The sequence below is a fragment of the Neolamprologus brichardi genome, chromosome 22 (genome assembly GCF_056152115.1).
Source record: "Neolamprologus brichardi isolate AB-2024 chromosome 22, ASM5615211v1, whole genome shotgun sequence".
NCBI lineage: Eukaryota > Metazoa > Chordata > Actinopteri > Cichliformes > Cichlidae > Neolamprologus > Neolamprologus brichardi.
Window position 1 is genome coordinate 27,181,384 of NC_142124.1, and position 27,942 is coordinate 27,209,325.

Genomic DNA, 27,942 nt, shown 5'->3' on the forward strand with positions numbered 1-27,942 from the left:
TTCCGGTTCCAGGCCCAGCAGGTATGCCTGGTTACGGCAAAGACGGAAGCCCAGGACAAGCCGGAGCCCAAGGAGAGCCAGGAAACCCCGGCCCCCACGGTCAGCCTGGACCTCCGGGCCCTGCTGGCCAGTGCGACCCAACCCAGTGTGCCTACTATGCCAGCCTGGCACAACGGCCCCACAACAAAAATGTGAAGGGAACTTAAAGAAGAAGAGCGAAGCAGAGTTGGGAGACCAGCTGTATTTATGAACTTAATCAAGAATCAAGAACTTTTTTTTTTTTTGTTAACCTCAGTACAGACGGCTGAAGCCACAGGTGCTGCCGGTCAGGTTCTATGTTTTGATTTTGGTACGACGATCGGGATGGATGGGGATTAAGCAACGTGGGAGTTTCTTTCTGATCTATTATGGGATAAAGAGGGCAGCTAGTTTTTTTTCCCTCACTTGCATGCTTCCTGTAAATATATAGGAAGATAACATGGATGGCACGGCCCCGAACATCAGGAGTAAAGATCCTGCTATTCGATATTATATCATTTCATCAGTAATCATCTCAGTCGGGCGCTTCGCTGCTTGCCTCACACCGTTCTGCATCAGCCACCCGTCACAAGTTAGCATCAGGCAGCACGTGTCATTCACTGCTCACTAAGTCAGTGACTGACACAGTCGCAGTAATTACTCTGTGTCACTTTTCCGGTCATTGATTGGGAGAAAACGGTGGCAGACGGTGAGATGCAAACAGCAGCACTGGGTTTTGTGTCGGAGGAGCTTCAATCGGTTCGAGTGATGAATCATTTGCATTTCATCCACAGCAGCATGTATGTTATTATATCGCATTTGTTTTTGGTGACACAGGGATGCAAAAACAAACGGAAAAATAAAATGCCTTTTAGAGAAATGCGCCTTTAAAGTAATGCAGTTTGTTTGGTTCATTTAGCAAACAAGATTTTATTCTGGGAATAAACTGAAGGCGGCAGGAATGACCTCTTTGTCACAACCCACAAATTAGCATCTCTGCAATGTCATTTCATGCTTTGGTGAGATTTGAAGGATTTCATTCCAGAAGTCTTGTTAGTATTTGTGCATGTGACATTTAAGGGTGGATATCTAGTTTTTTTTGTATTTTTGTAAGGACTTCATTTAAGTTTGCTCTTTTGACCATGAATATATGCCACGTAATGATTTGTTCCAGAAGATGAGACAGCAAACAGTGTCGCTGTTAGATTTGTGCTTTCATGTTTAATGAAGCGGCTCCGGTCACTCTCTCTGAGCTACACGTAGACCTGAACAGCAAACAGCTTTGAGGAGGTGGTGTAATTGCAGCCTTTGTTCACCTTTCTTGAAAAGTGGCCTATTCCACTCTGCTTTCCCTAAACCTGTCACTTCCTCTCTGTCTCTCTGATGCTTATTAAGTGCCTGACACACTGCTGTTCTTATTTGTACCCTGAAACCTGAAACTGGAGAGCCGATCTCTTGCATCTTGATGATCGGACTGTTGTGGTAACAGTTTGAACAATCCCTTTGTCTTATGTCTCTCACGGACCAATTAGAGTTCCTCCCAACCTCAGACACCTTGGTTATCTAGAACCAATTAAAAATAATGTTCATTTTAAAAGGACAAAGAAACTCCTTCAAATAAAGACGCATGTGAATGTGAGCTTGAGAGATCTTACAGTATGATCTAATGGCTGATTATACTTTGTCATTATCTCTGTCTCAGGTTACGTAACACAAGATCATTTATGAAGAGAGTGAAGACAGAGCTTTGACAGCACTTACGTTTGTGTGGTGAAGCTGACAGGAGCTTTCAGCTTGACCAATATTTCTGAGGCTGTTCTAGAGGCCGTTTTCATAAACAGTTGAGTTAAAGTTAGTCTGTCAGTTTTGGAAAATGGAAATACATCATTGTCATATTGCAAATAGAAAAATGTTTACTCCACAAGCAATCAAATATAGCTTCGCAAAATGTATTACTGCCAGAGGGGCGTTCCTAGCCTTGAAAGCTAGCAAGCAGCCAGTGTAGCTAGCCACAGAGAGAGCACGTGTTAGACAAAGCTTCCGGTCTTTGTGGGGAAAACTTGCACGAAAATGGAATCGTTCTTGAAAACTACCTTGCAGATGATTGGATGAACCATCTAGCACAGGCCTGTAGATGCAAACTGTAGATTATAGCCATGGTGATGCCAAGTTTGCAAAGCCTTTGTATCACTTTTAGAAATATAGCAGTGTCTTCTCAGTAACAGGCTCTGCTTTATCTTGGTTTCTTTCTATAATGCAAATTACAATATATATGTCATGTGTGCAGAAGGCTGTAAACTAGAGATTGAGACTGCACACTCATTATCAACATCTTAAAGGAGGTCATGAAGTGAGCAGTAAGGTCATTTTCTCATAGACTTTCCTTACAACTGGACCTTTTTGCAGCCATACGCTGACAAAGAATCCATTTATAAGACACTTCCACGCTGGCTTCACTTTCAGATGTGGAAGCAATGTTCATTTTGATTGGTGCAGCTACAAGCACAGAGTTTAAACCCTGGCATGATTGTGGATCCTTCAATCCAGAAGTCTGACATATTACCGTAGCTGTTGCATATGTCTGCAACATTAAGCTAATTAACAATGACTTATTTTGTTCATGGTTCTGGCAGGATTAGATATTCAGCTAGCTTGAATTTAGCTTGCATTAATACCCCAAAATGAGTCATTCAAAACTGTAGACTAAATAGCTAACTTAGAAATGCTAAGCTAACCCTCTTCTTTATTTTTGTCTCAGCTTTTACTCCACCAGTGCCTTCAGAGCAGCTCTTATAGTTAAGAGCTTCGGTACATGACAGCAATTTGACGCAATTCAAAAACATGCATTTTGTGTAGAATCAACATGACTCTATGTGACCTGCACTTTCTACCATTTCCAAATGTTCCCCATCCCATATTTGCCACTGAACGATTTGTAAATTGCAACAAACCACCTGTCTGGTGGTTTTGTAAATGGTCGTTACAGTTACATCAGCAGATGTTGCATCAGGGATGGTGAGGGAGAGTATTTGTAATGCGTAGAGGCTGTAACCTGTACTGTTATACTGCTAAATTAATCAGGATTTGATCAAATAGAATCATGTTGTAATGAATTAACTGCATTTTATTAACCCTTTCCCAAATTTTCCTGATAAATCGGTGCTAAGATATTTTAAAGTAGTAGCATATTGTAAGTATTCGAACCACACCTGTACTGTACTGTATAATAAAGACTGGAACAGATTCATTTTATAACTCGGACTTTTGCCTCGTCATTTGAAAAGCCAGTACTTGTGCTCTTTCACGTAATGCTGAAATACAAGCAGACCCATTCTGTTTCATTGAATGTACATCTCTTTACAATGAAAATGTTTATGTTATTCATTCAAGAGCTCCAGCCCTGCTCTGCCACTAATGCATGATAATCAATTCCAAGATGGAGACATCCATCATGCTTTATGTCTAAACCTGAATATAGAAATCATGCTGCACTCTTCTCCTATACCAAGCTTCATGAACCTTGAGCATCCATTCACTTACAGTACACATCTATAAACACAATAACATCTGTTAGATGAAAGGGATGTCCTTGGACTGGCTCCTATGCCGACTCCTTCCGAACCGCTTACATAAAAGTCATATTTGATCTGTGAGTGTGTTTGTGTTGTGCAGACAGAGGTGAGGATGGTGTTGACTTTCCTTTGTATCCAGGCAACTGTGAAATGCCTTGCTGAATCAACATTATATCCATAATAACCCAGGGACCTATTTTTTGTCTGGACAAAAAAGGCTGTGGAATTTCATGATGGCACACTTTCAAAACACAACACTTTATTGCAGCATTTGAACAAGATCATCGATTTGACAAAATGAGGGGAACAAATGTATGATCCTAAATTAAATAGCAGGTTGAAGATATCAGCTCATGTCTGATGTTAGTATCAAGATTTTGGGTTTTTTTGTAAAACCTAGCTTCACTATAAGATTGGCTCATGATCGCTTCATGGGGTCACATAATAGACTTTAATATTAGCTAAAAGAGCAGAATTGATATTGAATGACTGTGGTGGGTGACTTGTGTGCCCTGGACCTGCCATCAGTCAGAAGTTGCTCCGGGATCAGTAACAGCGGTTTTTGAATGTTGGGTTAGTTAACATCTGTCCAGTAATCTCCAATTGTGCCTCAGTTCTGTTTCCCTGTGCGTCTCTTCGTTCCGTGGTTCAGATGGAGACTTCCAAAGATCACCGTGCTTTGACAAGTCCTGAAATGTGGTCACTGGCAGGATGAGATTTGGAGTGTTTCAGTGAGCTTGGGGTGTGTCATGGGTTTTTGTAGCCAATGGATTTCTTCCCACCAACCATATAAAGTGGAGGATGTCTGCCTATACAGGTTGATGGGTCACAAAAGCCAGGAGATCCTGGGAGCCCCCTTGGACCAATAGGTCCAGGGATACCAGGACTACCTGTCTCACCACGCTCTCCGTTTCTACCATCATTTCCAATGCCGGGGGCGCCGCGTGCACCTGAGGAAACAAAAGCATGTTAAGTATTATGTCAACTTAAAATGAAAAGAAATGTAAAGAAACCATATCTGCAAAAGTCAGATATAGTGGCTTCTGCACCAGGAACAATACTTTTCATGTCACACATGCTACTCTTTGGCAGTTTATAAAGGCAATAGGTAAATAACCACTGCTATGCAGATGACATCCAGGTATATTTACCTATGAAAGAATCATGACGACACAAATGATTTAGTTAAGTTACAGACATGCCTTAAAGACATAAAGGTGTGGATGACGTGCAGTTTCGATATTCAGATAAAACTATGTTATACCTTCTTCTTTTTTTAACTTTTCTTTTGTTACATTTTATAATATTACACTGTACTAATCACATAATCTCATCACCACATAGAACAGTATAATGTAGAACCTTCCCCTTTCTTAACCCTAACCATCTCTTCATTTAATTCTAGGATTCCAGGAATCAAGTGGTCAATATCTGAATATGAATGACACAACACTAAGGCAAGTCAAACTGTGGGTGCACATTAACAACCTACTAAAACAGCCACACACACGTGATCCATATGTGATCCATATCTTACAGAAATCCTCCTTCATTCATTTCAAAGTATATTTCACATAACTTCTCTCAGATATCTAGCATGGACGGGGTGAACTGGGATCTTTCCCGTTTAAAAAATAAGATGACGGGCTAACAGGCAAGCAAAAGAAAAAAGAAGCATTATCGACATTTGTTACACCAGGTCGTGTTTTCAGGTTTTACACTAAATCAGCTGATCTGGCTCAGCTGGTATTTGAGACTCACTCGTTCTTTGATGCACACATTAAACAAGTCTCTAGTACGTTGTGTCGTTGTGTCTTTCATTGGCATAAATGTTGGTACAATTAGAAACATCCTGTCTTAGTATGACCCTAAACAACATACATTTGCTACTTTGAGAGAGGCTGCCCCTCCCTGGATAAAAATGCTAATAAAAAAAAAACAGGAAAAGGTATAAGATTGTGTAAACAATTACTTTTAGTGGTGAAGGAACTACTCATCCCATAATCCATTGCAAATCCCAGTTTCCAGAGCACTGTCTTCTAACCTTCTTAAATGGTATCCTTTTCATTGTTGTGTATATATTGAATTGTAACAGTGTTTAGTATTACTGCTTCTTAACTCAGATAAAACTGAGGTCATTGTACTCGGCGCTGAAAAGCTTAGAAATATGGTATCTAACCAGATTCTTACTCTGGATGGCATTACCTTGGCCTCCAGTAACACTGTGAGGAACCTTGGAGTCATTTTTGACCAGGACATGTCCTTCAACGCACATATTAAACAAATATGTAAGACTGCGTTCTTCCATTTGCGCAACATCTCTAAAATTAGAAATATCCTGTCTCAGAGTGATGCTGAAAAACTAGTTCATGCATTTATTACTTCCAGGCTGGACGACTGCAATTCATTATTATCAGGATGTCCAAAAAACTCGCTGAAAAGCCTTCAGTTAATCCAAAATGCTGCAGCAAGAGTACTGACAGGGACTAGAAAGAGAGAGCATATTTCTCCTGTTTTGGCTTCCCTTCATTGGCTTCCTGTTAAATCCAGAATTGAATTCAAAATCCTGCTCCTCACATACAAGGTCTTAAATAATCAGGCCCCATCTTATCTTAATGACCTTGTAGTACCATATTACCCTATTAGAGCACTTCGCTCCCACTCTGCAGGCCTACTTGTTGTTCCTAGAGTATTTAAAAGTAGAATGGGAGGGAGAGCCTTCAGTTTTCAGGCCCCTTTTCTGTGGAACCAGCTTCCAGTTTGGATTCGGGAGACAGACACTATCTCTACTTTTAAGATTAGGCTTAAAACTTTCCTTTTTGCTAAAGCATATAGTTAGGGCTGGACCAGGTGACCCTGAATCCTCCCTTAGTTATGCTGCAATAGATGTAGGCTGCCGGGGGATTCCCATGATGCATTGAGTTTTTCCTTTCCAGTCACCTTTCTCACTCACTATGTATTAACAGACCTCTCTGTATTGAATCATATCTGTTATTAATCTCTGTCTCTCTTCCACAGCATGTCTTTTATCCTGTCTTCCTTCTCTCACCCCAACCGGTCGCAGCAGATGGCCGCCCCTCCCTGAGCCTGGTTCTGCCAGAGGTTTCTTCCTGTTAAAAGGGAGTTTTTCCTTCCCACTCTCACCAAAGTGCTTGCTCATAGGGGGTCATATGATTGTTGGGCTTTTCTCTGTATCTATGAAGCGCCTTGAGGCGACATTTGTTGTGATTTGGCGCTATATAAATAAAATTGAATTGAATTGAATATTTGTAATTGTGTGTGTGGTAAAGTATGGCCTAGCTCTCAGTAAGTACAGCGCTCTGTAACTCGCTGTATTAACCGTTCTTGCAGTTTAGTCAACCTGACATTTTCTGGTTTCCATAGTAACTGCTCCACCAAAATGTTGCAGAGATGTCAGTTTTTGGGTAGAGTAGCTCTTTTCAATTCAATTTCAATTTCACAAAAGTTGCCTCGAGGTGCTTTATTCTGTAAAGACCTTATAATGGAACAACAATCAGAAACGCCCCATCAGCTTCCACTTGGAAAAACTTCCTTTTACAAGAACTAGGCTCAGCTGTTCTTTCCAGTGCCGGGGACGCCAAACTAGTAGGTAAAGGCTGGGATCTTTACATCTGAAGTTGGTCTTTTTAAGTAGTTTAATTATCACCACTTTAAAAGCCGGCAGTACAACCTGTGGCCTGTTAACAGATGAAAACATATTAAAGTTGCTGTACTTAATGGTACATCAGATGAAAGGCTGTGAATAACAGTAATGTTTTCTTTACTGCTTAAAATTTTATTTGTAAAGAAATGAATGAAGTCATTGCTACTTAAAGGAATAGTTAAAAGAATAGTTGGCCCAACAGAGCCCTGACTCTCTGCTGTTGTTACTGTTGTCCTTGATCAGTGATGAAAAGCGATCTGTCGAAGCTTTATTGAGGGTTTTTTAAAAATAAAGTAACAAACTATTTTTTCTACGACATTTCACATTGCATTTTTAAAAAACAGGGTTGATGTCAAATAGACTTGTGCATCTACTATCAGTTCAAGTAATACAACAGCTTTGGACGGCTATAAAATAATGGCTAATAATCAAAATCCCTATGAAATCTTTACTTCCAGAGCCCCACAGCGGAGCTCTATAGTGGTCACTACACTGTGGTATTTTCTGTTGGTGATTTGTGGAGCATTTTAAATGGAATGATCTGACAAATAAATTGACCTGCTGTGAGATAAAGCCTGTATTTCAGCAAGTTCAATGACTTTTAGACAGTACAGTATATATATTTATATTTATATGTGAGGGTTATCTCTCTAACGTGCTACAAAAACTGCACAGCTCAGTTTGACATTTCGAAGACCCCCTGTTTACTGTCACCAGCGCTCTGCTCTAATTACAACAAGAATCCTTACCTGGTGCACCTGGTGCGCCTTGGCTTCCTTTGATTCCCACACCATCCTCTCCCCTGTCTCCCTTGTCTCCCCTCTCCCCGGCATCACCTGCACAGGAGCCGAACACATCAGGGACACGCACATTAATGCTGAGATGAAATGGAGAGGCACAGCTATAGGCGCGTAATTAGGAAACTTAATGACTCCACTCTGATTCCGCCCTGTTTAGTGCATCATTGATTGTATAATGTTATGCATCGGTGACTCTCTTCCATCCTCAGAGCTCTCTGCATAACTTCTTTCAGCGTTTGCTTTGGCAAAGACAAAGGCATACTGCCAGAGCTGACAGCATTGTTTTCTCTAAAGGATTAATTTAATTTTTTCCACTACAGCCACTCTAGGATTGGAAGGTCTCCAAGAAAATAGAGATGAAGCAAAAGGCTATCACAGCCTCGCAGCTTATCTGTCATGGTGTGGGCAAAACGCATACATAATGAACAACCCACTTACAGCTGTAAGTAAAAGATGCTAAAAACCGAGGCTCAGTTTTTACTAAAGGTGAAAACTTTTAAAATGCCATACTGACCTTTTTGTCCTGGTGCGCCTGGAAGTCCAAAGTAGCCTGGAGGCCCTTTGGGACCCATTGTCCCTGGAGCTCCTGCTGCTCCTGCGGCTCCAGCTGGTCCAGGGAGTCCAGGAGGACCTGCAGGTCCAGGAGTACCAGGGGCACCAATGGCTGCTGGCTTTTTTGAGAGTTCTTTCATAAATTCAGCTAATTGCTCTAGATGAATTGCAACAAATAGGTTTTAATATTTAACTGCTCAACCCTTCATTGGGTTCAATGTGAGGTTTTATTAAGGTGAACAAACGGCACCTTCAACAACAGCTGAACACATTTCCCGAAGCTTCTCGTCACTCACTTTTGGCCCCTGTGAAATCACGAATACTATTACTGCAAAGTTACTGCAAAGGGTTGATGCAGCCAACAGTTGCATTTGCACTGTTTCTGTCAGTTTCATTTGTTAGAAATAATTGCTGAGATTATTCCAAACCAAACTGGTGGATCAGGTGCTGCCATCTCTAGAACCACTAGCATGTCTGCTAAAAGTAGATGTAGTTTGCTAGCATGTGGTTTAAGTGTATGCATTTCCTATACTGGTTAAACGTGTCACTTACAGGTAGACCTCTCGGGCCTGGTGCTCCGGGAAGGCCCGGCTCTCCCTCCAGCCCTCGAGCTCCCATTGGACCTGTCAAACCCTCGTGTCCTGGCTGGCCTGGTCTGCCATCGGCTCCTGTAACTCCTCTTTGGCCCTTCTCCCCACGCTAATGGTGAAAACGAATCATCATGAACCAAGGCTGTATGTGTCAGCAGTAGGATACTGCCCCTATCAGCTAAGATAGCTTGTGTGCCAGAACAATACACAACTAAGTGATTCCTTCAGTGTTTGAATAGCTTCAATAACACTCTGTAAGCTTTTTATACCATATGCTAAGGTGGGAATTGATTGTAGTACCTATTCAAATTGTCAGGGTCCTGGGTCTCCTGACCCAGCGTTTTTAGTTCTTTGTGATTTTTGTATTATTGTACTTGTGTGTGATTTATTCTATGGTTTCTAGTTTTGATCCCTTGCCCTTCATGTCTCTCTGTGTCCCCTCTGTTCTGTGTAAGTCTGTGTCTGCATGTTTGAGTTTCCCTCTGTGTCTTTTGGTTCATCGAGTCCTCTGCCTTACTGGTTATGTCTCTGTGTTTCTTAGTTGCTGTCTCCACCGTGTCAAGTTCGTGTCTCTGTGTCATACGTCCTGTTTTACTTTGAAGGTCCGTGTCTTATGTGAATGTGTTCAGTTTACGCGTCCTTGTCTCGTCAGTTCTTATTTCCCCCAGCTGTGCTCTCCTTCTGTGTCTCATTCCCCTCGTTACTTCCCAGTGTATTTAAACCCTGTGTTTCTCTGAGTCAGTGTCGCGTCGTACCCTCAACAAGCCGTGTGTTTTGCCTCTGTGTTTCCCGTGTTTTGTCTCCAGCTCCAGTTCAGTATTTCTGCTACAGTGTTTTAGTCCACCAGCGTTTTTGTTTGTCTTTTGGTGAGTTTAGTTTAGTAAGAGGTTTTTCCCAGCAATAAAGCTGCGCCTTAAGTTGTACTTCTGTGTCTGAGTCCTGCATTTTGGATCCACCACTCCTGCTTGCCTGCCTGCCACACACCCTACCATGACACAAATGCTCTAAATTGTTTGTTTGTATATACAATCCAAGCTTGCAATATTAGAAGTCATGAAGCACTTTCCATGTAAAAAGCTCCTTAGGTGAGCTTTTATAGCAGACAACTGTTTATGCATACCTCTCCTTTGATTCCATGAACACCAGGAGGGCCCTGAGACACACACAAAGATAAATCAACATCTCTCAAATCCAGCAACAGAAAATACATTTTTGTTACATTTAATTAAGCATATGAGTCAAATACCTGGTCTCCCTTTATCCCAGGATCTCCTTGCACTCCTCTGTCCCCCTGTTTTACAACAGATTGAGCAAAAAAGTCAAATTACTGGACGAACTGTTAAGGTTCATTTGCAGATAAACTGGAAATTACAATATTTCTCACCTGACTTCCTTGCGGTCCTACTGGTCCAACAGGTCCCTAAACAACACATTATGTTCTTCACTAAACTCTTATTATAAGATTTCCAAGCTTTGGTAAAGAATGAACTTTGTCTCACCAGATCACCTTTGTGCCCTGTATGGCCCTTCATTCCTTTGGCGCCGGGGTTACCTTTAACTCCTTTCTCACCCTGAAAATACAACAAACATATTTATGTCTGCGTGTTCAGAGCAACAGGGTTGAGACAGCTGAAGTAGCTTTATTTTACCACCCCTAACCCCTGCTCTGATTCACCTTTTTACATGATGTCATTTGTGAATTTTGCAGAAACTAACTCTTCATCATTAGCTGTTACAGACACATCTCATTTAGGCTGCTGGGGGATTCCTGTGATGCACTGAGTATTTCTTCTTCAGTCGCCTTTCTCACTCACTATATGTTAATTAGTGCTGGGTGTCGTCACTGATTTCTAGAATCGATTCAATTCCGATTCACAAGGTCCTGATTCGATTGATTCGTTTTGAATCGGGGAAATTTTGCCTCAGACAGTCAGAAATATTATAATTCTTATCACTTATCAGTACATATCCATATTTTTATATCTATAAAAACAAAGCTGACACTTGTGATCAAAAGGTGTAAACATCTCAGCAGATGCCTTTGTGTCAAAGTAACTGAGGATAAAACACACAAAATTTTCCTGGCCTGGGATTTTATAGCAGATAAAAATACTCTGCAGTAGAACAAAAACGAAAGAAAACCATAAATCAACATCTGAACAATACCTGATGCTGCTGAAGTGAAACAGAGCAAAGTTACAGAGGTTTTATTAAAGACACAACTGAGCATTTTGCAATTTTGCATAATTTAAAAAAGTTAAAAAAAACAGTGGCAGACAGCGCTGTACACAACGGTAGACTGGTGGGTAATAAGCAAGCGAATAATGCAGAAAACAGAGAGAGAGAGAGCGAGCTCTGCATGAAGTGTGATTTTTATCGTGGTGGAAGCAAAACAGCAAAAGTAAGAGGGAATTCATGACGATGTTTATGTGAAGCGAAACGTGAAGCTAGTTTGGATCTTCTTCTGCTGCCGGTTCAGTCAATGTTGTTTGGAGAGAGATCAAACCTGCAGCTTCTGAATCGAGCGCAAAAAAAGACAAACACAAAGAGCGGAGCCGCCGACGCATCTGAATCAGTGAGCTGTCGGCTTTCAGTCCCAACAGCATGTCCATGGTGAGGAAGCAGACATCTCACTGATTCTGATTCTTGTCCGCGCTTTGTTGTGTTTACGTCTTTGTGCAGAATCCGTGCACTGCTGTCATTTACTGTTTAAAGTTTTTGTTGGTTGTCAAAATTTTTGGAGGTTTAAGATTCTGGCATTTTGGGCAAAATGAATTTATATTTAAAAATTGATTCAGGATTTTAATGAATCGATATCACGTTATCCAAGCTAGAATTGATTGCAATCGATAAATCGATAATCAAAACCCACCCCTAATGTTAATAGACCTCTCTGCACTGAATCATACTTGTTATTAATCTCAGTCTCTCTTCCACAGCATGTCAGCTTCCTTTTATCCTGTCTTCCTTGGCCCTGTCTGCAGGTGGTTCATGCTTGCTCATGTTGATTCGTGTGATTGTTGGGTTTTTGTCTGTATGTATTATTGTAGGGTCTCCCTTACAATATAAAGCACCTTGGGGCGACTGTTGTTGTGATTTGGCGCTGTAAAAATGAAATTGAATTGAACTTCCGGAGACGTCATCAAAGTTTCTGTTACTCTGTAAAGCTGTAAAGCCGTGCCTGGGACAATAAGACAAAAAGACTCGCTTCTGGAACACAGAATTGAACGATGAGACAACACTGATGTCATCAGGCCAATCAAGCAGCTAAAACGGGTTTACTCCGCCTTAGTGATAGAGAGTGGAGCTCACACACATCGATGGAGTTCAGAGTAGAGCTACTGCGCCTTCACTTTGGTTGAAGCCAGCTAAAGTGCTTTAGACAAATAGTCAGGATGGCTCCTGTGAGTTTCTCTTTGAATGTTTTCTGGGAATGCCCAGCTGGGAGCAGATGGATGGATGGACAGGTAGTGCATCAGTGTATCTCACCTGGATTCCTGGTGGACCTGCAGGCCCAACTGGTCCTTGTTTTCCTGTTTGACCCTGTACATCAAGAAGTAGTAAAACCTCAACTTCAGTTTGCACATGAATTTGCTGGTACTAACGTACCTGAAAAGTCTAAAAGTGTAACTTGTTTTTAATTTAAATATAAAAATCATGAAGCAATGGGGACAAAATGTCAACTTACAGTTGCTCCTTTATCTCCAGGTTTTCCATCTGCTCCATCTTTTCCAGCCTCGCCCTATATGGGAAAAATATCCAAATGAATTTGAATGAGTGTGAATATCACTTGCAGAACCAACATAACTGATGAAAAATATCTGTAAAATTAGAGGCTCATGGATAGAGTTCTGTGGGTAGAGTAATCTCACAGTTTTTCCAGGAAGTCCAGCTGGTCCGACAGGTCCCTCTGCACCAGTGCTGCCCTAAATCCACAGCAGGAATTGCACTGAATAAGTCAGCTCAAACCTCAAAGAGAGTGTTCTACTGAAGCTGTCAGCTGCAATAACATTAGGGATGTGCTATAAAGACATGCCTCATTAAATAGATGATGATTCCAATTACCTTCTCACCGGGGGTTCCAGCTACTCCCGGCTTCCCTGGCAGACCCTAGGAACAAAAACATGTCACGAAAACATACTGAAAATGTTTGTGTCATTGCCTCACGTCTGTTTCTGTGAGGAGCAATAATTAACATTAACAGGAAATGGGGTCAGGGAATTAGCATAGCAGCGAAGTAGCATAAAACATTACTTAACATTAACAGGAAATCAATTTATTACACTTATAACTGTTTGAGAAACAGTAGTAAGCACACTGGAAATAAGTCACACAGCCTATAGTAAAAACACTGTCCTTTCATCTACTGTGCTGTTTGTGAATTCACATTTACCACTCAAGTCACATCTGTATCCTCTCATCTCACAGCCTTACAGGCAACAGTAGGTGTGCCCTTGCCCTTCCTGCAGGTTGTTTGACTTTAATCTTTTATTTAGCTGACCAGCTTTGTTGCTTCAGAGAGAAGCTCGTCCTCCTTTAATTTACCAGCGTCACTAGCTTCCCAATGAAACGCTAACTCCTGGAAATCGTAACCACAGAGGATATAATTCAATTACAGGTTTAACAGAATCTACAAAAATTAAGTTTGACTTACTGGAATACCCACAATCCCCCTGACACCAACAGCTCCAGGAGTGCCGGGCTCTCCCTGTTGAGGAGATGCAAAGTGTGCACAGGTTGTTGTATGCGGTATAAAAGTTTACTTTTGTTGAATGTGTGTTCAACGATTTATCCAAAGAAACCAACATGGCGTCAGCCAAAAGTCCAATGGGACCCATGATGCATTCAGCAGAATAATTTGGTAAATTTTGGGGGGGGACACCATATGTTGTAGACCAGCGGTCCTCAATTCATTCACGAAATCATGGTTTTCAGGGTTTTTATCGTTTGTTAGACATTTCAAGCATTCAAGCAAACATTAAAAGCAATATGCAATAATAGTATTTGATGTGTTTCCTTCTTTCTTAATTAATTAACTGAATACTTATATACTCTTAGATTTTTTGGTTGAGTCAGCCTTTCTTGGCCACGTGTCACCATTAGCTTGTAGATTTGATGTATTTCTGTCTTGTATATTTTAGAAACAGGCTCATCCAATTCAATCTTTCCATGTCTCCCAGACAATTATTGAGTTTTAGTTTAGTATGACGCACTTTTATTAGTAAAACGATCACAGGGGATAACGGTTACCTTGGCGCCATCAACTCCAGGACTTCCATCTAAGCCATTATTTCCAGGCCCTCCCTGAAAAACACTATATATTAAGCAATGCTGTGCTAAAAATAAATGTCTCACCATTCATCCATTTTCTTCCACTTCTACTTTATATCTTCCAGCTTACTTACAGTATCTCCTTTTTCCCCGGGAGGACCCTGTGATCCCTGAGCTCCCATGGCTCCCTAAACAAGATCAAATCACATTTTTTAAAATGCTTTTCGAATTATGATTTGTTATATAATCTATCATCTTAGCTAGAGAGCAGGACTCACATCTTCGCCTTTAGGCCCCGGCAAACCCAGACGTCCACGCATTCCCTCCACACCCTGAGAGAAAGTTAGTTACAGGTTAAAGTACATCTTGCCCTTTTTCGCTCTTAGAGCAAATGCCAGAAGATCAGAGGCCGTGGAGCTGATCAAACTAAGACTGCTTACAGGAGCTCCAGGAGGACCAGTGGGTCCTGGGACACCGTTGAAGCCAGGTGGGCCCTGAGAATGGAGAAGAGTTAGCTTTCATTTACATGTACAAAGGTCCAAATGTCTGTGTCATCACTGTTAAACGTACTCTGTCTCCCTTCTCTCCCGCGGTTCCAGGGACTCCGATGGGTCCTCTTTGTCCCTATAAGGACAAAAGAGATTTTATTTTGTAGATATTTATCACTTTATATCTTTAGGGAGACATAATTTCATTAATATTAATACAGTGTAACCAAGGGAGAAGCTTCCCTACATCATCTCCCATGTGACCAGGTGGTCCTTGAGGACCCTGCTTTCCTGATTCCCCCTGTGGAAAACCGCAAGTGTAAACACATTAACATCACATTTTGTGAGGGTGGATTGTAGCATGTGTACAAATGGTTGGTAGAGAAACATAGCTCATTGCTACAAGGTAACTACTGTATGTACTGTATGCTCTGTCTGGTTTTCACTCTGCTTGTACCTTCTCTCCAGGAACGCCGTCCTTTCCAGGCGCACCATCCAGACCTTTGTGTCCCTAAAGGTAACAATCACATCATTAATCAATCAATCAATCAATCAATCAATCAATCTATCTATCTATCTATCTATCTATCTATCTATCTATCTATCTATCTATCTATCTATCTATCTATCTATCTATCTATCTATCTATCTATCTATCTATCTATCTATCTATCTATCTATCTATCTATCTATCTATCTATCTATCTATCATTACAAAAGGCCAACATGATCACTCTGGATCTAACGTGCCAGCTGACAGACATGCTGTCATGTCTGTTTGTGACAGTGAGGCAATAGCAAGGGTTAACTAGCTAGCTAGGGTTATCCAGGTAGCACTCTTGACTACATTCATTGGACTACACTATATGGACAAAAGTCTTGGGCCACAGCACTTGGTGTCCCAGAACCTTTGTCCATATAGAGCATCTCTAATACACAGTGGCGGTCCTAGCCTGTTTGGCGCCCTGGGCGAACACTCCCCTGGCGCCCCCCCCACCCCCACCCCCCCCCACCCACACACACACACACACACACACACACACAAAACATATTAAGGATTGTACATTAACATAAAACTGTTGTACACACACACACACACACATATGAAGAGAGAGAGAGTATGCATAGTATGCAAACGGCTACCAAACAGCCATCATAATTCCTCATACAATGAGAACAGGACAAATCAACAATTGACAATGACTAATTAATATTAAAATCTGTAACATAATGTATTGTTTGGAGTTTAGTCTGTTACTGTTACTATTTTTACCATTTCTTTTTGGAGCAACTGTAACCCACATCATTTCCTTAGGGATTAATAAAGTATTCTGACTCTGATTGTCTCAGGATGACCTGCCATTATCCAATCACACATCTGCTTACCTGTATCTTTTGCTCGTTTCTCCTCCTCTTCTTTTCTCTTTTTTTCTAAACTGAGCACCTGATGGCTTTGAACTTTTCTTGTCCAGCTTCCATTTTTTTAATTTTGCACTCCAGTATGAACACAAATCCCCCAACTCGAGGATCACCACAACATGATCTAACACACCTACACCTTAGTTCACAGATTCACTTTGTCTAGGGTTTATTTCTGAGATTTCACACAACCCAGGATTCAAATCATGAATACATAATGGGCTTGGATTTACAACATTATAAATGAAATGCGCTCTATTTGGAAGCAGCCGGCCCCCCTCCCCTTTCGACGGGCTGTGTGTGAGACTTTAAATCATCAAACTGTAAATTTTAAATTGTTATTGATCCCTTTACTCCTGGTCCTAAAGTGTATATTTATTTTCTTACTCTTCTTATATTTATTGTTTGTTTACTTGCACTGCTGTAACTGGAGCCTCGTCGTCTCGTCTCTCTATATACTGGACTGTAGCGGAGATGACAAAGTTTACTTTGACTTCAGCAGCGAGCAGGCGCACCGAGGGCTCTCGCGCTCACTTTTCGTGTATAGAATTTCGAAAAAACATCAGTACAAATTATACGTCTCTATCATGATGTTTGTTGTTTTGTTTTTATTTTGTTTTATTTTGCGAGTTGGTTAATAGATGCTGCTCCAGCCAGCCAGAGAATCCCCCGTCGCCCCGCCCTCTCCTCCCTGTGTCGCAAGCAGCAGGCGCACCTCGCAAACGGAGGGCGCCCCAGCAAATGTACGATAGAAAACCGATCGGTGCCTGTACCATTCCCAATATGCGCTGGCTGACGTCGGGGCAGCATGAGTACTAGCATTTTTTTTTTTTTTTTTTTGCCGATGCCCGTGATGCCGCCCCCCAACACGATGCCGCCCTGGGCAACTGCCCGTGTCGCCCGTATCTAAAACCGCTACTGCTAATACAGTCAATCCCCATCTGCTCCTTTTTTAAAATGAACAACTAAACAGTATTTAAAAGCATTTTTACAGCACGGTACAAAAGCTGTTGTGGGCTCTACAGAACGTTTACAGATTATTTTCTGAATCATACGCAGCTGATCACTGTCTGCAAAGCCACACCTTCACTAAAACGAATCACTGAACAGGAGTCCTTATTTTTGCTGTTGGTGCCTTTTGGAGCAGTTTCAGTGCAATTATTTGACAAATAAAATGGTTTAAATAAAATCGTCTGCTTATCCATTAACTCTCTGCTTCAACTTTGTTGTGTGGATTTCCATTATGTTATTAATAGCTATGTATATCTGTGCTTCGTTTGGTAAACACGGTTGATAATGTTAGCTGACAAATTAGCACGCCACTCTCTTGTCAAAATATGGTGACATATGGCTCAGAAAAAATAACATTTGGCTAATGTCATGCTAATGTCAAGAAATCAGTGGGTGCTGTCACAATAGTGACATCCAGAGATCTGAATCCATCTTTTATATACAGTCTCTTTGAGTTACATGTGAGAACAACTCTGGATAATGTCTTGACCTGATCGTCAGAGTCTGAGTTTCTACAGTTCATTCTTGCTGACTTGCTGACACTTATCGATGCATTGATGTTAGTCATTCCATATTTGTCAAGGATGATGAGATGTTGAGCTTCACAGCCTATTAAGTAAACTTTAAGTCTAAAGCTACGCCTTGCAGAATGATATTAGATAGGATAGAAATGAAGATTTTTTGCAGTCCCATGATAACCTAAACATTTAAAAACCTCTCCCAGTCTGACAAGAATACTAATTTAAATGTCTGGTTTGGCTTTTAATTAGCTGAATCACTGAACATCCTTCATTAACATTCCTCACCTTCATCCCTGGTAGCCCAGGCAGCCCCTGGGGTCCAGCAGGGCAGGCTGCAGGACACTATAAACATACACAGCCAGTCAGATACTCAACAAGCATGGCTGTTACCAGCCTCTTTTTAACATGACTCATTCTGGTCACAAATTCACTGTCACCACTCCAATTGCCATGCATCCAGGAAAAATTTGGCAGCAAATAAGACAGAAAAACACTCACAGCTTCCCCACTTCCCTCATTGCTGGCACCGGGCGGTCCCTAAAACACAGCAGAGTGAGATCTAAAACAGCCACAGGGGGTTAGACGTTCACAGAAAGTTCCAGATTTGAATGTGTGAAAAGAGACTGCTGCATGCGGGACCATCACATGCTCGTGATTTCATACAGAGATCTGAGCTCAGGACGAGATTCGTCCGCAAGGAAAGGGCTAGTTACAATGTGTGCTGTTAGCATCGCTAAGAACTAAGACTGGAAGTACCGGTGATCGAACCACCAACCTTGATTGGTAGACAACCCCATGTGTGCTGTTGTACCATGTATGTATATAACGTAGGAAATGTATGAAATAATAAAGTCTCACATGATAATAAAACCAGTGTTGGATCAGGTTCTTACCACACGCCCTGGTGGGCCAGGAGGGCCAGGAGGGCCTGGAACCCCAGGTCCTCCTCTAGGCCCAGGTGGACCCTGCAATAACACATTTAATCATATCAAATCAATTTATTTATATGCCACTTTTCACAGGATAAAAACCACAAAGTGCTTCACAGTAATATAAAACAGAAATACATAAAATACATTAATAATAAAACACACAGCACAAATCTAAATAAATGAGTCTTAAGCTGCTTTTTAAAAGAATAAATACAATCAAGGCAACGTAATGATGGAGGGAGAGCATTCCACAACCTGGGGGCCGCCGCTCTAAAAGATCTATCACCTCTGGTTTTAAAATATGTTCGAGGGACTACCAACAGCCTTTGATTAGATGATCTCAGGCTGCGAGAGGGAGCGTGGGGTTCTAAAAGATCAGAAATGTAAGCAGGGGCATCACAATTCAAAGCTTTAAAAGTCAGTACCAAGATTTTAAAATGAATTCTGAAATGTACTGGAAGCCAGTGTAATGAACGTGACACTGGTGTAATGTGCTCTCTTTTTCGTGTCTTAGTTAAAAGCCTTGCAGCAGCATTCTGGACAAACTGGAGACGGTCAAGATTCCTTTTGCTCAAACAAAGAAAAAGGCTGTTACAATAATCTAAGCGAGCCAACCATCTAACCATTTCTAACTCAGATTTAGAGCAAAGTTCGCAGTTTGGAGATGTTTCTTAGCTGAAAAAGGCAGTTCCTAATTAACTGGCGAGAGTGTTGTGCTAGGGACATGGCAGAATCAAAGATCACACCAAGGTACCTGAGGCTCAGGTGAACAGATGAGCCAAGAGAACCAAGATGCTGTTTGATTAGAGATATCTGGTTGTCGGGGACAATAATTAATGTTTCTGACTTCTCAGAGTTCAACTGTAAGTAGTTGTCACCAAGCTACTGTTCAATGGAAGCTAAACATTTAATTAAAGAGGACAGTTTATGGACTTCCATCGGCTTAAAAGAGCAATAGAGCTGAATATCATCAGCATAGAAGTGATAAGACACCTCAGGGAACTGCCTCCAGTCCTAGAGGTAACATGTACAAAAGAAAAAGAATAGGACCCAGAACTGAACCCTGCGGTACCCCACATGTCAGATCTTTAGAATGTGACATAAACCGATTCGCAAAAACACTAAAAGATCTGTTGGAGAGTTACGACTGAAACCACTTCAAAGCCATACCGGACACACCGACTACGTCCCGGAGCCTGTTAATCAGGATGGTGTGGTCAACGGTGTCAAAGGCAGATGTCAAGTCCAACAAAACCATGACTGAGGATGCTCCGGAGTCAGCTGACATCATAATGTCACTAGAGACTTTAAGTAATGCGGTTTCTGTTGAGTGACTTTTACGGTAACCTGACTGAAATTTGTCATAAATTTCATGTTTTTCTAAAAAAGTGGGAAGTTGATCTGCAACTACTTTTTCCAGAATTTTCGATAATAATGGAAGCTTAGAGATAGGCCTATAATTCTTAAGCTGAGTAGGATCCAAACTGCTCTTTTTTAATATCGGCTCAACAACAGCGTGCTTACAGAACGTAGGGACCACACCTGTTAAAAGAGAGGCATTGCATATCATTTAATATCAAATACATATCGACAAAGCAAAAAAAGTCCTCTCTGATGTAGTGGCTGTTTTGGAACTGATAAGATGTCTTTTAAAAGTACTAAAAAGTTTTCAGTTAGTTCTTTATTCTTTTGATTTTTATTCTGTGTTTGTTTGTTTGCCTTTAAAAAGTAGTATTCTCTGTCTCTTGGTGTTATGTATTATTACATTTCCTGTTTGTATTTTTCTTGCTATTTGAAGTCATTCTTTGAGGTTATCTTTGGTTTTGGCTTCTGTGTTCCTTAGTTAACCCGTATTTGCTTTCCTGGTTATTGAGCCCTTGTGTTAAAGTCTCGTTTACCTCCTTTTTTTGTGGGTTCTTTATGGTTGATTTTCAAGTCTGGTTATTTGAGTCTACTATTCTTAGTTTGGTCACTCTCACATTATCTTTTAGCTTGTTCCCTTTGTGTTTTTATTGACTTCCTCCTTCTGTCTCATCTTTGTCTTTCTACGCACACCTGTGTGGTCTTTCTACCCTACCACTGTGTCGAGGTAATCCTATCCCCCCTGCTGATTCGTGTTGCACTTCCTGTTTTATTTTGGCAAGGGGCGTTGTCTGAGTCTTGTGCTGCTTTTAACTTCCACCCATCTTATTATGTCTCTAGCTGTGTGTCCCATCTGTTACCTGTTATTATTGCCTCAGTCTCCGCTTGTTCATTGTTGTGTCATCCCTCATAGCTGCGTGACACCCTAACATTCATCCTGCTCTGAGTTTCCTTGATAATACGTGCTTCCTGTTCATTTCTATCTTTTTGGATTCCCTTGCTTGGTTCCTTGTGTGTTCCTGGAATTTTGCACTTATGAGCATTACGTGTTTACTCCCGCGTCTTGTGTTTGGGTCCACAATAAACAGCTCACACAGCCGACTTATGACAATATGAAGTTGAGACATTGCTGGAGCAGTAATGTCTCAAAATCATTTTACCTCCTACCTCCACAAAAACACATTTTCATACATGGCTGCCCCATAACAGCGTGGCATTGATGCACAAGCTTCAACAGTGAAGCTCCTGTCATAATTCTCACCAACATCATTGTTGCAATAAAGTACAACTATGGGTTGCAATAACATGCTTCCACAAGCAAGCTGTGGGAGCTCTTTTTATGGGACTTGACTTTATTTTGTACACCTATTCCACAAAAACATTCTAACCTCTGGTCCAATGTTCCCCTCATCTCCTGGGGTTCCTGGTTTTCCAGGAGGTCCCTGCCAGACATGAACAGAAACCAGATAATTCACCAGTAAGGCCATGTACATGTGAGAAACAAAACATCAACATCTGTAGCAAACACATACAGGAGGTCCTTCTCTTGCTGGACCCTGGAAAGGAGACACAGAAGAAGGAACATTTATCGCATCGTCGTCATTTAGTGTCATTTCCATATGCATATGTTGCTTTAAATGAGAATTCTTTCCACTTACAGCAGGACCTGAAGGTCCAGGAAAGCCAGGGAGTCCCTGCGATGAAAAGCAGAGAAAATCAGTACATTGTCAATTATTTCCTGTAAATCATTGATTTGAATGAAAGTAAATGTTGACTCACTCTCTCTCCTACAGGCCCTCTGGGACCCATTGGACCAGCTGAACCCTGCAGACAGTCAACATACAGTCAAATTAATGTGGCATCCTTACACACTACAACACAGAATGTTTGTAACACTTTTTAGCGAGCACATTTTTATCCTTAGCTTGAAACACATACATATATTTACACACACACACACACACACACACACACACACACACACACACACACACACACACACACACACAAACAGGCAGCACTGGCAGGTATAAAAAATGTGTGTCAGGTGTTTCCTACAGCAGGTCCTGGAAGACCAGGCAGGCCTCTCTGTCCAGGAAGACCGATCTCCCCCTGCTCTCCTTTGCTGCCCTAGGAAACAGACACAACAAGAATAAAACTGTTTTATCTTCTTCCTGCATCTTCCTGCCCCGTTGCTTAGATACACAGAGGCAGAGCCAGTCAACATTTAATCAATGAAAGGTGGGCCGCACTCGACGATCAACCGCAAGATGAGCTTGTGTAAGGCTATGTCGAAAACAAAGGAGGCGTGACTGTGAATGACAAAGGCACTGCTTAACATGAGGCCTTTATCTGAACCAGGCTTGTGTCTGCTACTTAGCACGGCTTTATTCCTAAATTTTTCTTTTAGCATAAATGCTAATATTTTAGTAGAAAGCCTACTCTTCTTGGGAAACTTAATTGTTGTACACTTTTATTACAAAGTCACAAAGACATCTCAGTTATTATTGGATGAAAGAAAACAGGGCATCATAGTCAAGATTTCACTGCTATATTAAGAAGTTTAGAGCAGCACATTAAGTGGCATTCACATCATATGAGAACTCCCACCCACGCTACCCACTGAGCACTCCCCCTTTTTATTTTTGGCCATTCGTTTAATGGAGGAAATTGATTTATTTGTGACAAAGCTACTTGTGATCAAATTAAACTGGTAGAAGAAAGATAAGTATACTGCAACACCAAGACAATCAAGAAGTCAATTTAATTCATATAACCCCAAATCACAACCGTAGCTGCCTCAAGGCGCTTCCTAGTGTCAGGTAAAGACCCTGCAATAATACGAAGAAAACAGAGAAAACCCCAAAAAGCAAATGACCCCCTGGGGGTGTCCAAATTCATAGGCTGCATCCTCCTGAGGACCTGGCCTTCACGGTCTACGTGGGCCGGATCCTCCGAAGGTCGGGTAGGCCGGAAGTGAGCAGCTGCAAAATTGGACGGTCTAGCCTTTTGCGTCAGCAGCTGTCTCGCTCCTGCATCTTTCTATCTAAAATATAACAGGACACTGGCATAAATTCTCGATCATTTCACACTTCTGTTTAATCAGTTTTCTGTTTGACGTTTATTCAGCTGTGTTAAAACTATAACTTTAATCTCAGCCAAACCGATTTACTCACGAACAAATAAAACACTGAAAAAAGCCAAACAATAACATTTTTAAGTTATCTAAGTGACTTATATATCATGTTTAACCTGAGTAGCAAAAGACGTGGGGGTTTGAAAACGATGTGCCGGGAGTTTGGTGTTCTCGCCCAAGCTAGCTATCGAGCTGGTGGGTAACAGACGCCTCCGAAAACATCGGAGCACTTTTGCAAATATGCAATATCTTGATAAACCAAGCAGATATTTGAAGTTTACACAGCTACATTCTTGCCTAAAAATATCTCAGACTCAGAAAGAGTAATAAGAGTAATATTAAAACTAAGTAGCTGATGCCATTGTTGGAAACTGGAATTGGCCTATGATTTCTGGGATATGGTGGAAGACGAAGGATACACCCGACCCATCCTTCAAATCTGGGGAAAAGGAGGACGCATTTGTCAGCTGCATTTGGAGGAGTCTTCGAATTTGGACAGCCTTTGTCGCGTCGCTCTGACGTAATCGGCCTATAAATGCGGCGTCAGGAGGATGCAGCCCGTGAATTTGGACCCCCCCCATGAGAACACGCTTGGCGACAGTGGGAATAAAAAAACTCTTAACAGGAAGAAACGTCTGTGAAAGGCAGCCATATGATGGCCTAGGCACCCAGGCCTCGTGTATTTCTGTATTTATGTCTATTTTTCCGTATGTAGTGTTTTGTTGTTGTGTATCCTTTTTCCTCCGTCTCCCTGTGTGTGTTTATGTTCATTCATATTCCTGGATGTTTTGGGTTGCTGAGGGATTGCGACCCGGAAGTGTTCCCACGCTGGAAGCTGCCACACCTGCCGCTCGTCAGCCATCACCAACTGCAGCTGATGGCCTCGTTGAGAACGCCCTATTTAAGAGTGTGGCTGAGCTCCAGTCAGCGCTGGATCCTGGAGTCAAAACTCATTTAATCCTGCTAACCTGAGTGCATTTGTGTGTTACTGGGAATCGGAGAGCAGAGTGCTTTTGGAGTCACGGTGTTGGGAACAGGAGTTCTTGGAGTTGCTACTTTTCACCTTTCATGGACATCTGCACTATGTGGGATTCAGGGAGAATTGCCACGGGGCCACAGTGCTGGGATTTGTATATAGCCATGTTGTTTTTCCACTCACTGTAAATAAATCCACTGTTCATTATAAGATTATAATCTGTATTTTGGGTCCTTTTCACTGCTACTCCACAGTCTGCCACCGCATTCTGCGACACTAACCTATTTAACCTCTTGCTATCCAACAGATCTCTAGCATTTGGGTTTTGCTGTGTTTAGCCATATGCTAACCAACCACATCTTCAGAAGATTAGAAGTTAAAGTAGAAGCAGTAGATGCATTTTGGCCTGACAACTCTTAGCTTTTTAATTTGGCTGTACCAAACAGGAAAAGCATCCACAAAAAACTTTATGTTAACCCAAGTTGACCCTTTTCCTGTCGAAGCCTCTTGGATATTAAGTATTTATGAACACAGGCCCTTGTCAACAAAAAATAAGATGTAACACGTGCCTTTAAGTTCGTAACTTACCAAGCTGCACTGTGCATGTTTTTCAAAAAAACAGAATTGACCTAGTAGCTGCTGATTTCTACAGCGTCACTGATGCTTTCCATTTGAAATCCAGACTTTTGTCTTAAAGAGATTTATACTGATATTCCATTTACATTGTATTTGAATTAAAGTCCAATGTTTTGTTGACCCATTCATCCACACCAACCTCTTCTCTATGTCACCTCCCATTGCTGTTGTTAAGAGATAATTCTAACCACTGTGTGCACTGTTAAAGTTAGTATATATGAACATTGGAATGGATTGTAATTAAGGAGCAACCTCCAGGGTGAAAAAAAGAAGCCTTCAAGAAAGATCCAAAAATTGCAACTCCTCTAACAGCCACTTGAGGCTAGAGTCCTGTAATTCAAGAGGTTAGAGGCCCTGATAAAGTATCAGGGTTTCAGACTGACTTTGGGATCCTGTGTTTTCACAAGGCTTTGGTCATGTTACACTTTGAGTGTAGGAAACTTTGCCAGAATAACTGTTAGCTGTCAGTGACCAGGTGGATGTTCTGAAGTTAATTTACCCAGATTATTTCAACACTCTTTCACTGGAGACACACTACAGAAGTAACAGGATTGGTCTACAAAGAAGTGTTATCATAGTAAGCAATGCCGAGTCATATTGTGTCAGACAAATCTGTTTTGAAACTGTGTAACTGAGCCGCGACGTGAATCATTTCCCTGGGGTATCATATGACAAACAAACACATTGAGAGGGAGAACGCAGCCTCGAGGTACGTCGTCAGTAAATCATTTTGCGTTTAATACTCACAGGAGCGCCAGGACTGCCAGGAGGCCCTGGAAGACCCTGGAGAGATAAATAAAATAAGTCAAATAAGAGAGAAAAATACTCACTCTGTGCTAATGGAAGTAGGAAATACTTACATCTCTTCCATCTCTGCCATTTTCTCCTGCTGGTCCTCGGGGGCCCTCTGGGCCAGGGGTACCTGGGGGGCCTGGGATTGATTTTTCAGGCTGACAGAAGAGACAAACAGACAATTAGCATATTATCACAGAAAACATGAGAAATGCTAGATAACTGAATTTAAATGTTCAATCTAAACACTTGTGTAGAACAGAAGATAAAGTCTTTTTCAGCATAAAGGCTTCTTCTTCACAGATTTAGTTATAATCTATGGAAATTATCTCTGTGCCACCTGGTTTTAAGTTACTTCTGGGCACATGATTTGATGTACAAATGTAAGAATGGTCAACCTATGCAATGCTAAAAACAAATAATATCACCACCATTTATTAGATATAGAACAAAGCATTAAGGCAATTAGGCAACTGAAGCACTGAAACAGATTATTGGTTTAAAATCACAAAGCAAAAAGAAAGTAGAGATGAAAAATAAATACCTCAGCATTGGCATACATCTGAAGAAGCAAGAGAAATCAGATAAAGGGAGAGTTAGTGAAAGTAGTCACACCACCCTCACCAAAAGTGTCAGCAAAAGCGCTCTGGTTCACAACAACGGCAGTGAGTGATGTCATGCTGTCATTTAAATACAAAAGCCCCGTAAACAGTACCCACACTCCCCGTGTTAGCCTGAGAGCTAATAGAGTGCACCAGGGCAGGAAATGAGTCTGTCCACAGGGTGTGCAATCAGTCACATTTTGATGAAAGTAATTGAATTTAAAAAATAAAAACAATTCTCACTAATCCTAATTCATTGCACGGCAGAGTTCACAGAGCACGAAATGTGAGACTGCAGAGTGGCATTTTCATCGCAGGCAGCCATCTCATTAATCACAGTAGAAATGAAACATAATATTTAATTAGAAATTAAATTATAAACAGAGAATAACTGGGACACATTGTTGAGGCAGAGAGTAATATTCCCGGGGTTGGAAAACTTAGTGAAAATTGAATCAACTGCACAAGGAGTAACTATTCCTATACTTTAGTTTTATTTTTACGTATACGTTTTTAATTATGCTTTTAAAAAACAAACAAAAAAAACCCTCTTTCTTGCTACATCCTGTACATCAGATTTTCAGGAGAAAAAAAAAATCACACTGATGATATAATAAAGGGCTCAAAACCTCATGTATCAATTACGATGCACTTGGTGTAACAGGGTTAAAGTTACCCCTTTTCCGCTAATAAAACTGCATAAAGATGGCTGTTTGGTTTCTCCATTAAATACATACATTTGTTTTAAGGCTGTTTTTCACCTATTAAAGTTAACTCCCCTTTAATATTGCAGTTAACTGTGGATATGCTTTGCTAACCAAGTTAGCTTATACGTGTTGACACTAGCTAACAGTAAAACTGCATAAATAAAATAAAACTGCATATAGAGAGGGCTGTTTGTTTTTCACATTAAATAAATTTTGTTTTAAGGCTGTCTTTTTTAACCCTCCAAAGTTAGCTCCCGTTTAAATATTGCAGTTAACTGTGGATATGTTTTGCTAAGCAAGTTAGCTTATACGTGTTGACACTAGCTAACAGTAAAACTGCATAAATAAAATAAAACTGCATATAGAGAGGGCTGTTTGTTTTTCACATTAAATAAATTTTGTTTTAAGGCTGTCTTTTTTAACCCTCCAAAGTTAGCTCCCGTTTAAATATCACAGTTAATTGTGGATATGCTTTGTTAACCAAGTTAGCAAATTAGCTAATAAGTGTTTACACTAGCTAACAATATGATATCGTAACTTTTTTTTTTTTCTAAAAGCAACAAAAAGGAAGGCCAATATGGCTGCAACCAATACCCTTACTTCAAAATGCTAAGTCCAGGCACCAGTGGGTGGTGTCACAGTTTATATATACAGTCTGTAGGTTTAAAGTAGCTCCTAAACAGCTCTTCCTCCAACAAATGTTTGTAGGACAACAGCTCAATGTTGACAATAAAAAATAAAGAGCTAAAGAGTAAAACTGCTTAGCGAGGTGTTTGTTACACTTCTGCAGCTCTGTCTCAGCATTTCTGCCGCTTCCCTTCAAAAACACTGGAAGCTCCATCAACCTGAGTAAAACCACAAACCACAACAGATGCTGTGCAGATCCTTGTCTC

At 41.1% G+C, this 27,942-nt stretch overlaps 2 protein-coding genes across 6 annotated transcripts in view; one reads left to right on the plus strand and one right to left on the minus strand.

Moving 5' to 3' along the window:
• col22a1 (collagen, type XXII, alpha 1) overlaps nucleotides 1–931 on the plus strand; it is an 80,125-nt gene extending 79,194 nt beyond the window's left edge. For both annotated transcript variants that reach the window (XM_087834959.1, XM_087834960.1), the window contains one exon: nucleotides 13–931. In XM_087834959.1, the coding sequence (XP_087691085.1) occupies nucleotides 13–206 (194 nt within the window). In that variant the 3' untranslated portion in view covers nucleotides 207–931. The remainder of the gene's footprint in view (nucleotides 1–12) is intronic.
• A 2,885-nt stretch (nucleotides 932–3,816) lies between these two features.
• The window catches only part of col9a1c (collagen, type IX, alpha 1c), a 36,321-nt gene continuing 12,195 nt past the window's right edge, over nucleotides 3,817–27,942 (minus strand). For 3 of the 4 annotated variants that reach the window (XM_087835157.1, XM_087835156.1, XM_035909730.2), the window contains 32 exons: nucleotides 26,285–26,302; nucleotides 25,809–25,898; nucleotides 25,696–25,731; nucleotides 22,259–22,330; nucleotides 21,980–22,024; nucleotides 21,859–21,894; nucleotides 21,733–21,756; nucleotides 21,589–21,642; nucleotides 18,800–18,871; nucleotides 18,405–18,443; nucleotides 18,192–18,248; nucleotides 15,413–15,466; nucleotides 15,203–15,256; nucleotides 15,038–15,091; nucleotides 14,908–14,961; nucleotides 14,746–14,799; nucleotides 14,602–14,655; nucleotides 14,447–14,500; nucleotides 13,851–13,904; nucleotides 13,262–13,306; nucleotides 13,069–13,122; nucleotides 12,885–12,938; nucleotides 12,686–12,739; nucleotides 10,696–10,767; nucleotides 10,581–10,616; nucleotides 10,443–10,487; nucleotides 10,317–10,349; nucleotides 9,159–9,305; nucleotides 8,857–8,911; nucleotides 8,569–8,763; nucleotides 8,004–8,090; nucleotides 3,817–4,540 (listed from right to left, as the gene is read on the minus strand). In XM_087835157.1, the coding sequence (XP_087691283.1) occupies nucleotides 4,338–4,540; nucleotides 8,004–8,090; nucleotides 8,569–8,763; nucleotides 8,857–8,911; nucleotides 9,159–9,305; nucleotides 10,317–10,349; nucleotides 10,443–10,487; nucleotides 10,581–10,616; nucleotides 10,696–10,767; nucleotides 12,686–12,739; nucleotides 12,885–12,938; nucleotides 13,069–13,122; nucleotides 13,262–13,306; nucleotides 13,851–13,904; nucleotides 14,447–14,500; nucleotides 14,602–14,655; nucleotides 14,746–14,799; nucleotides 14,908–14,961; nucleotides 15,038–15,091; nucleotides 15,203–15,256; nucleotides 15,413–15,466; nucleotides 18,192–18,248; nucleotides 18,405–18,443; nucleotides 18,800–18,871; nucleotides 21,589–21,642; nucleotides 21,733–21,756; nucleotides 21,859–21,894; nucleotides 21,980–22,024; nucleotides 22,259–22,330; nucleotides 25,696–25,731; nucleotides 25,809–25,898; nucleotides 26,285–26,302 (2,055 nt within the window). In that variant the 3' untranslated portion in view covers nucleotides 3,817–4,337. The remainder of the gene's footprint in view (nucleotides 4,541–8,003; nucleotides 8,091–8,568; nucleotides 8,764–8,856; nucleotides 8,912–9,158; nucleotides 9,306–10,316; nucleotides 10,350–10,442; nucleotides 10,488–10,580; nucleotides 10,617–10,695; nucleotides 10,768–12,685; nucleotides 12,740–12,884; nucleotides 12,939–13,068; nucleotides 13,123–13,261; nucleotides 13,307–13,850; nucleotides 13,905–14,446; nucleotides 14,501–14,601; nucleotides 14,656–14,745; nucleotides 14,800–14,907; nucleotides 14,962–15,037; nucleotides 15,092–15,202; nucleotides 15,257–15,412; nucleotides 15,467–18,191; nucleotides 18,249–18,404; nucleotides 18,444–18,799; nucleotides 18,872–21,588; nucleotides 21,643–21,732; nucleotides 21,757–21,858; nucleotides 21,895–21,979; nucleotides 22,025–22,258; nucleotides 22,331–25,695; nucleotides 25,732–25,808; nucleotides 25,899–26,284; nucleotides 26,303–27,942) is intronic. The other variant, XM_087835159.1, reaches the window with a different exon arrangement.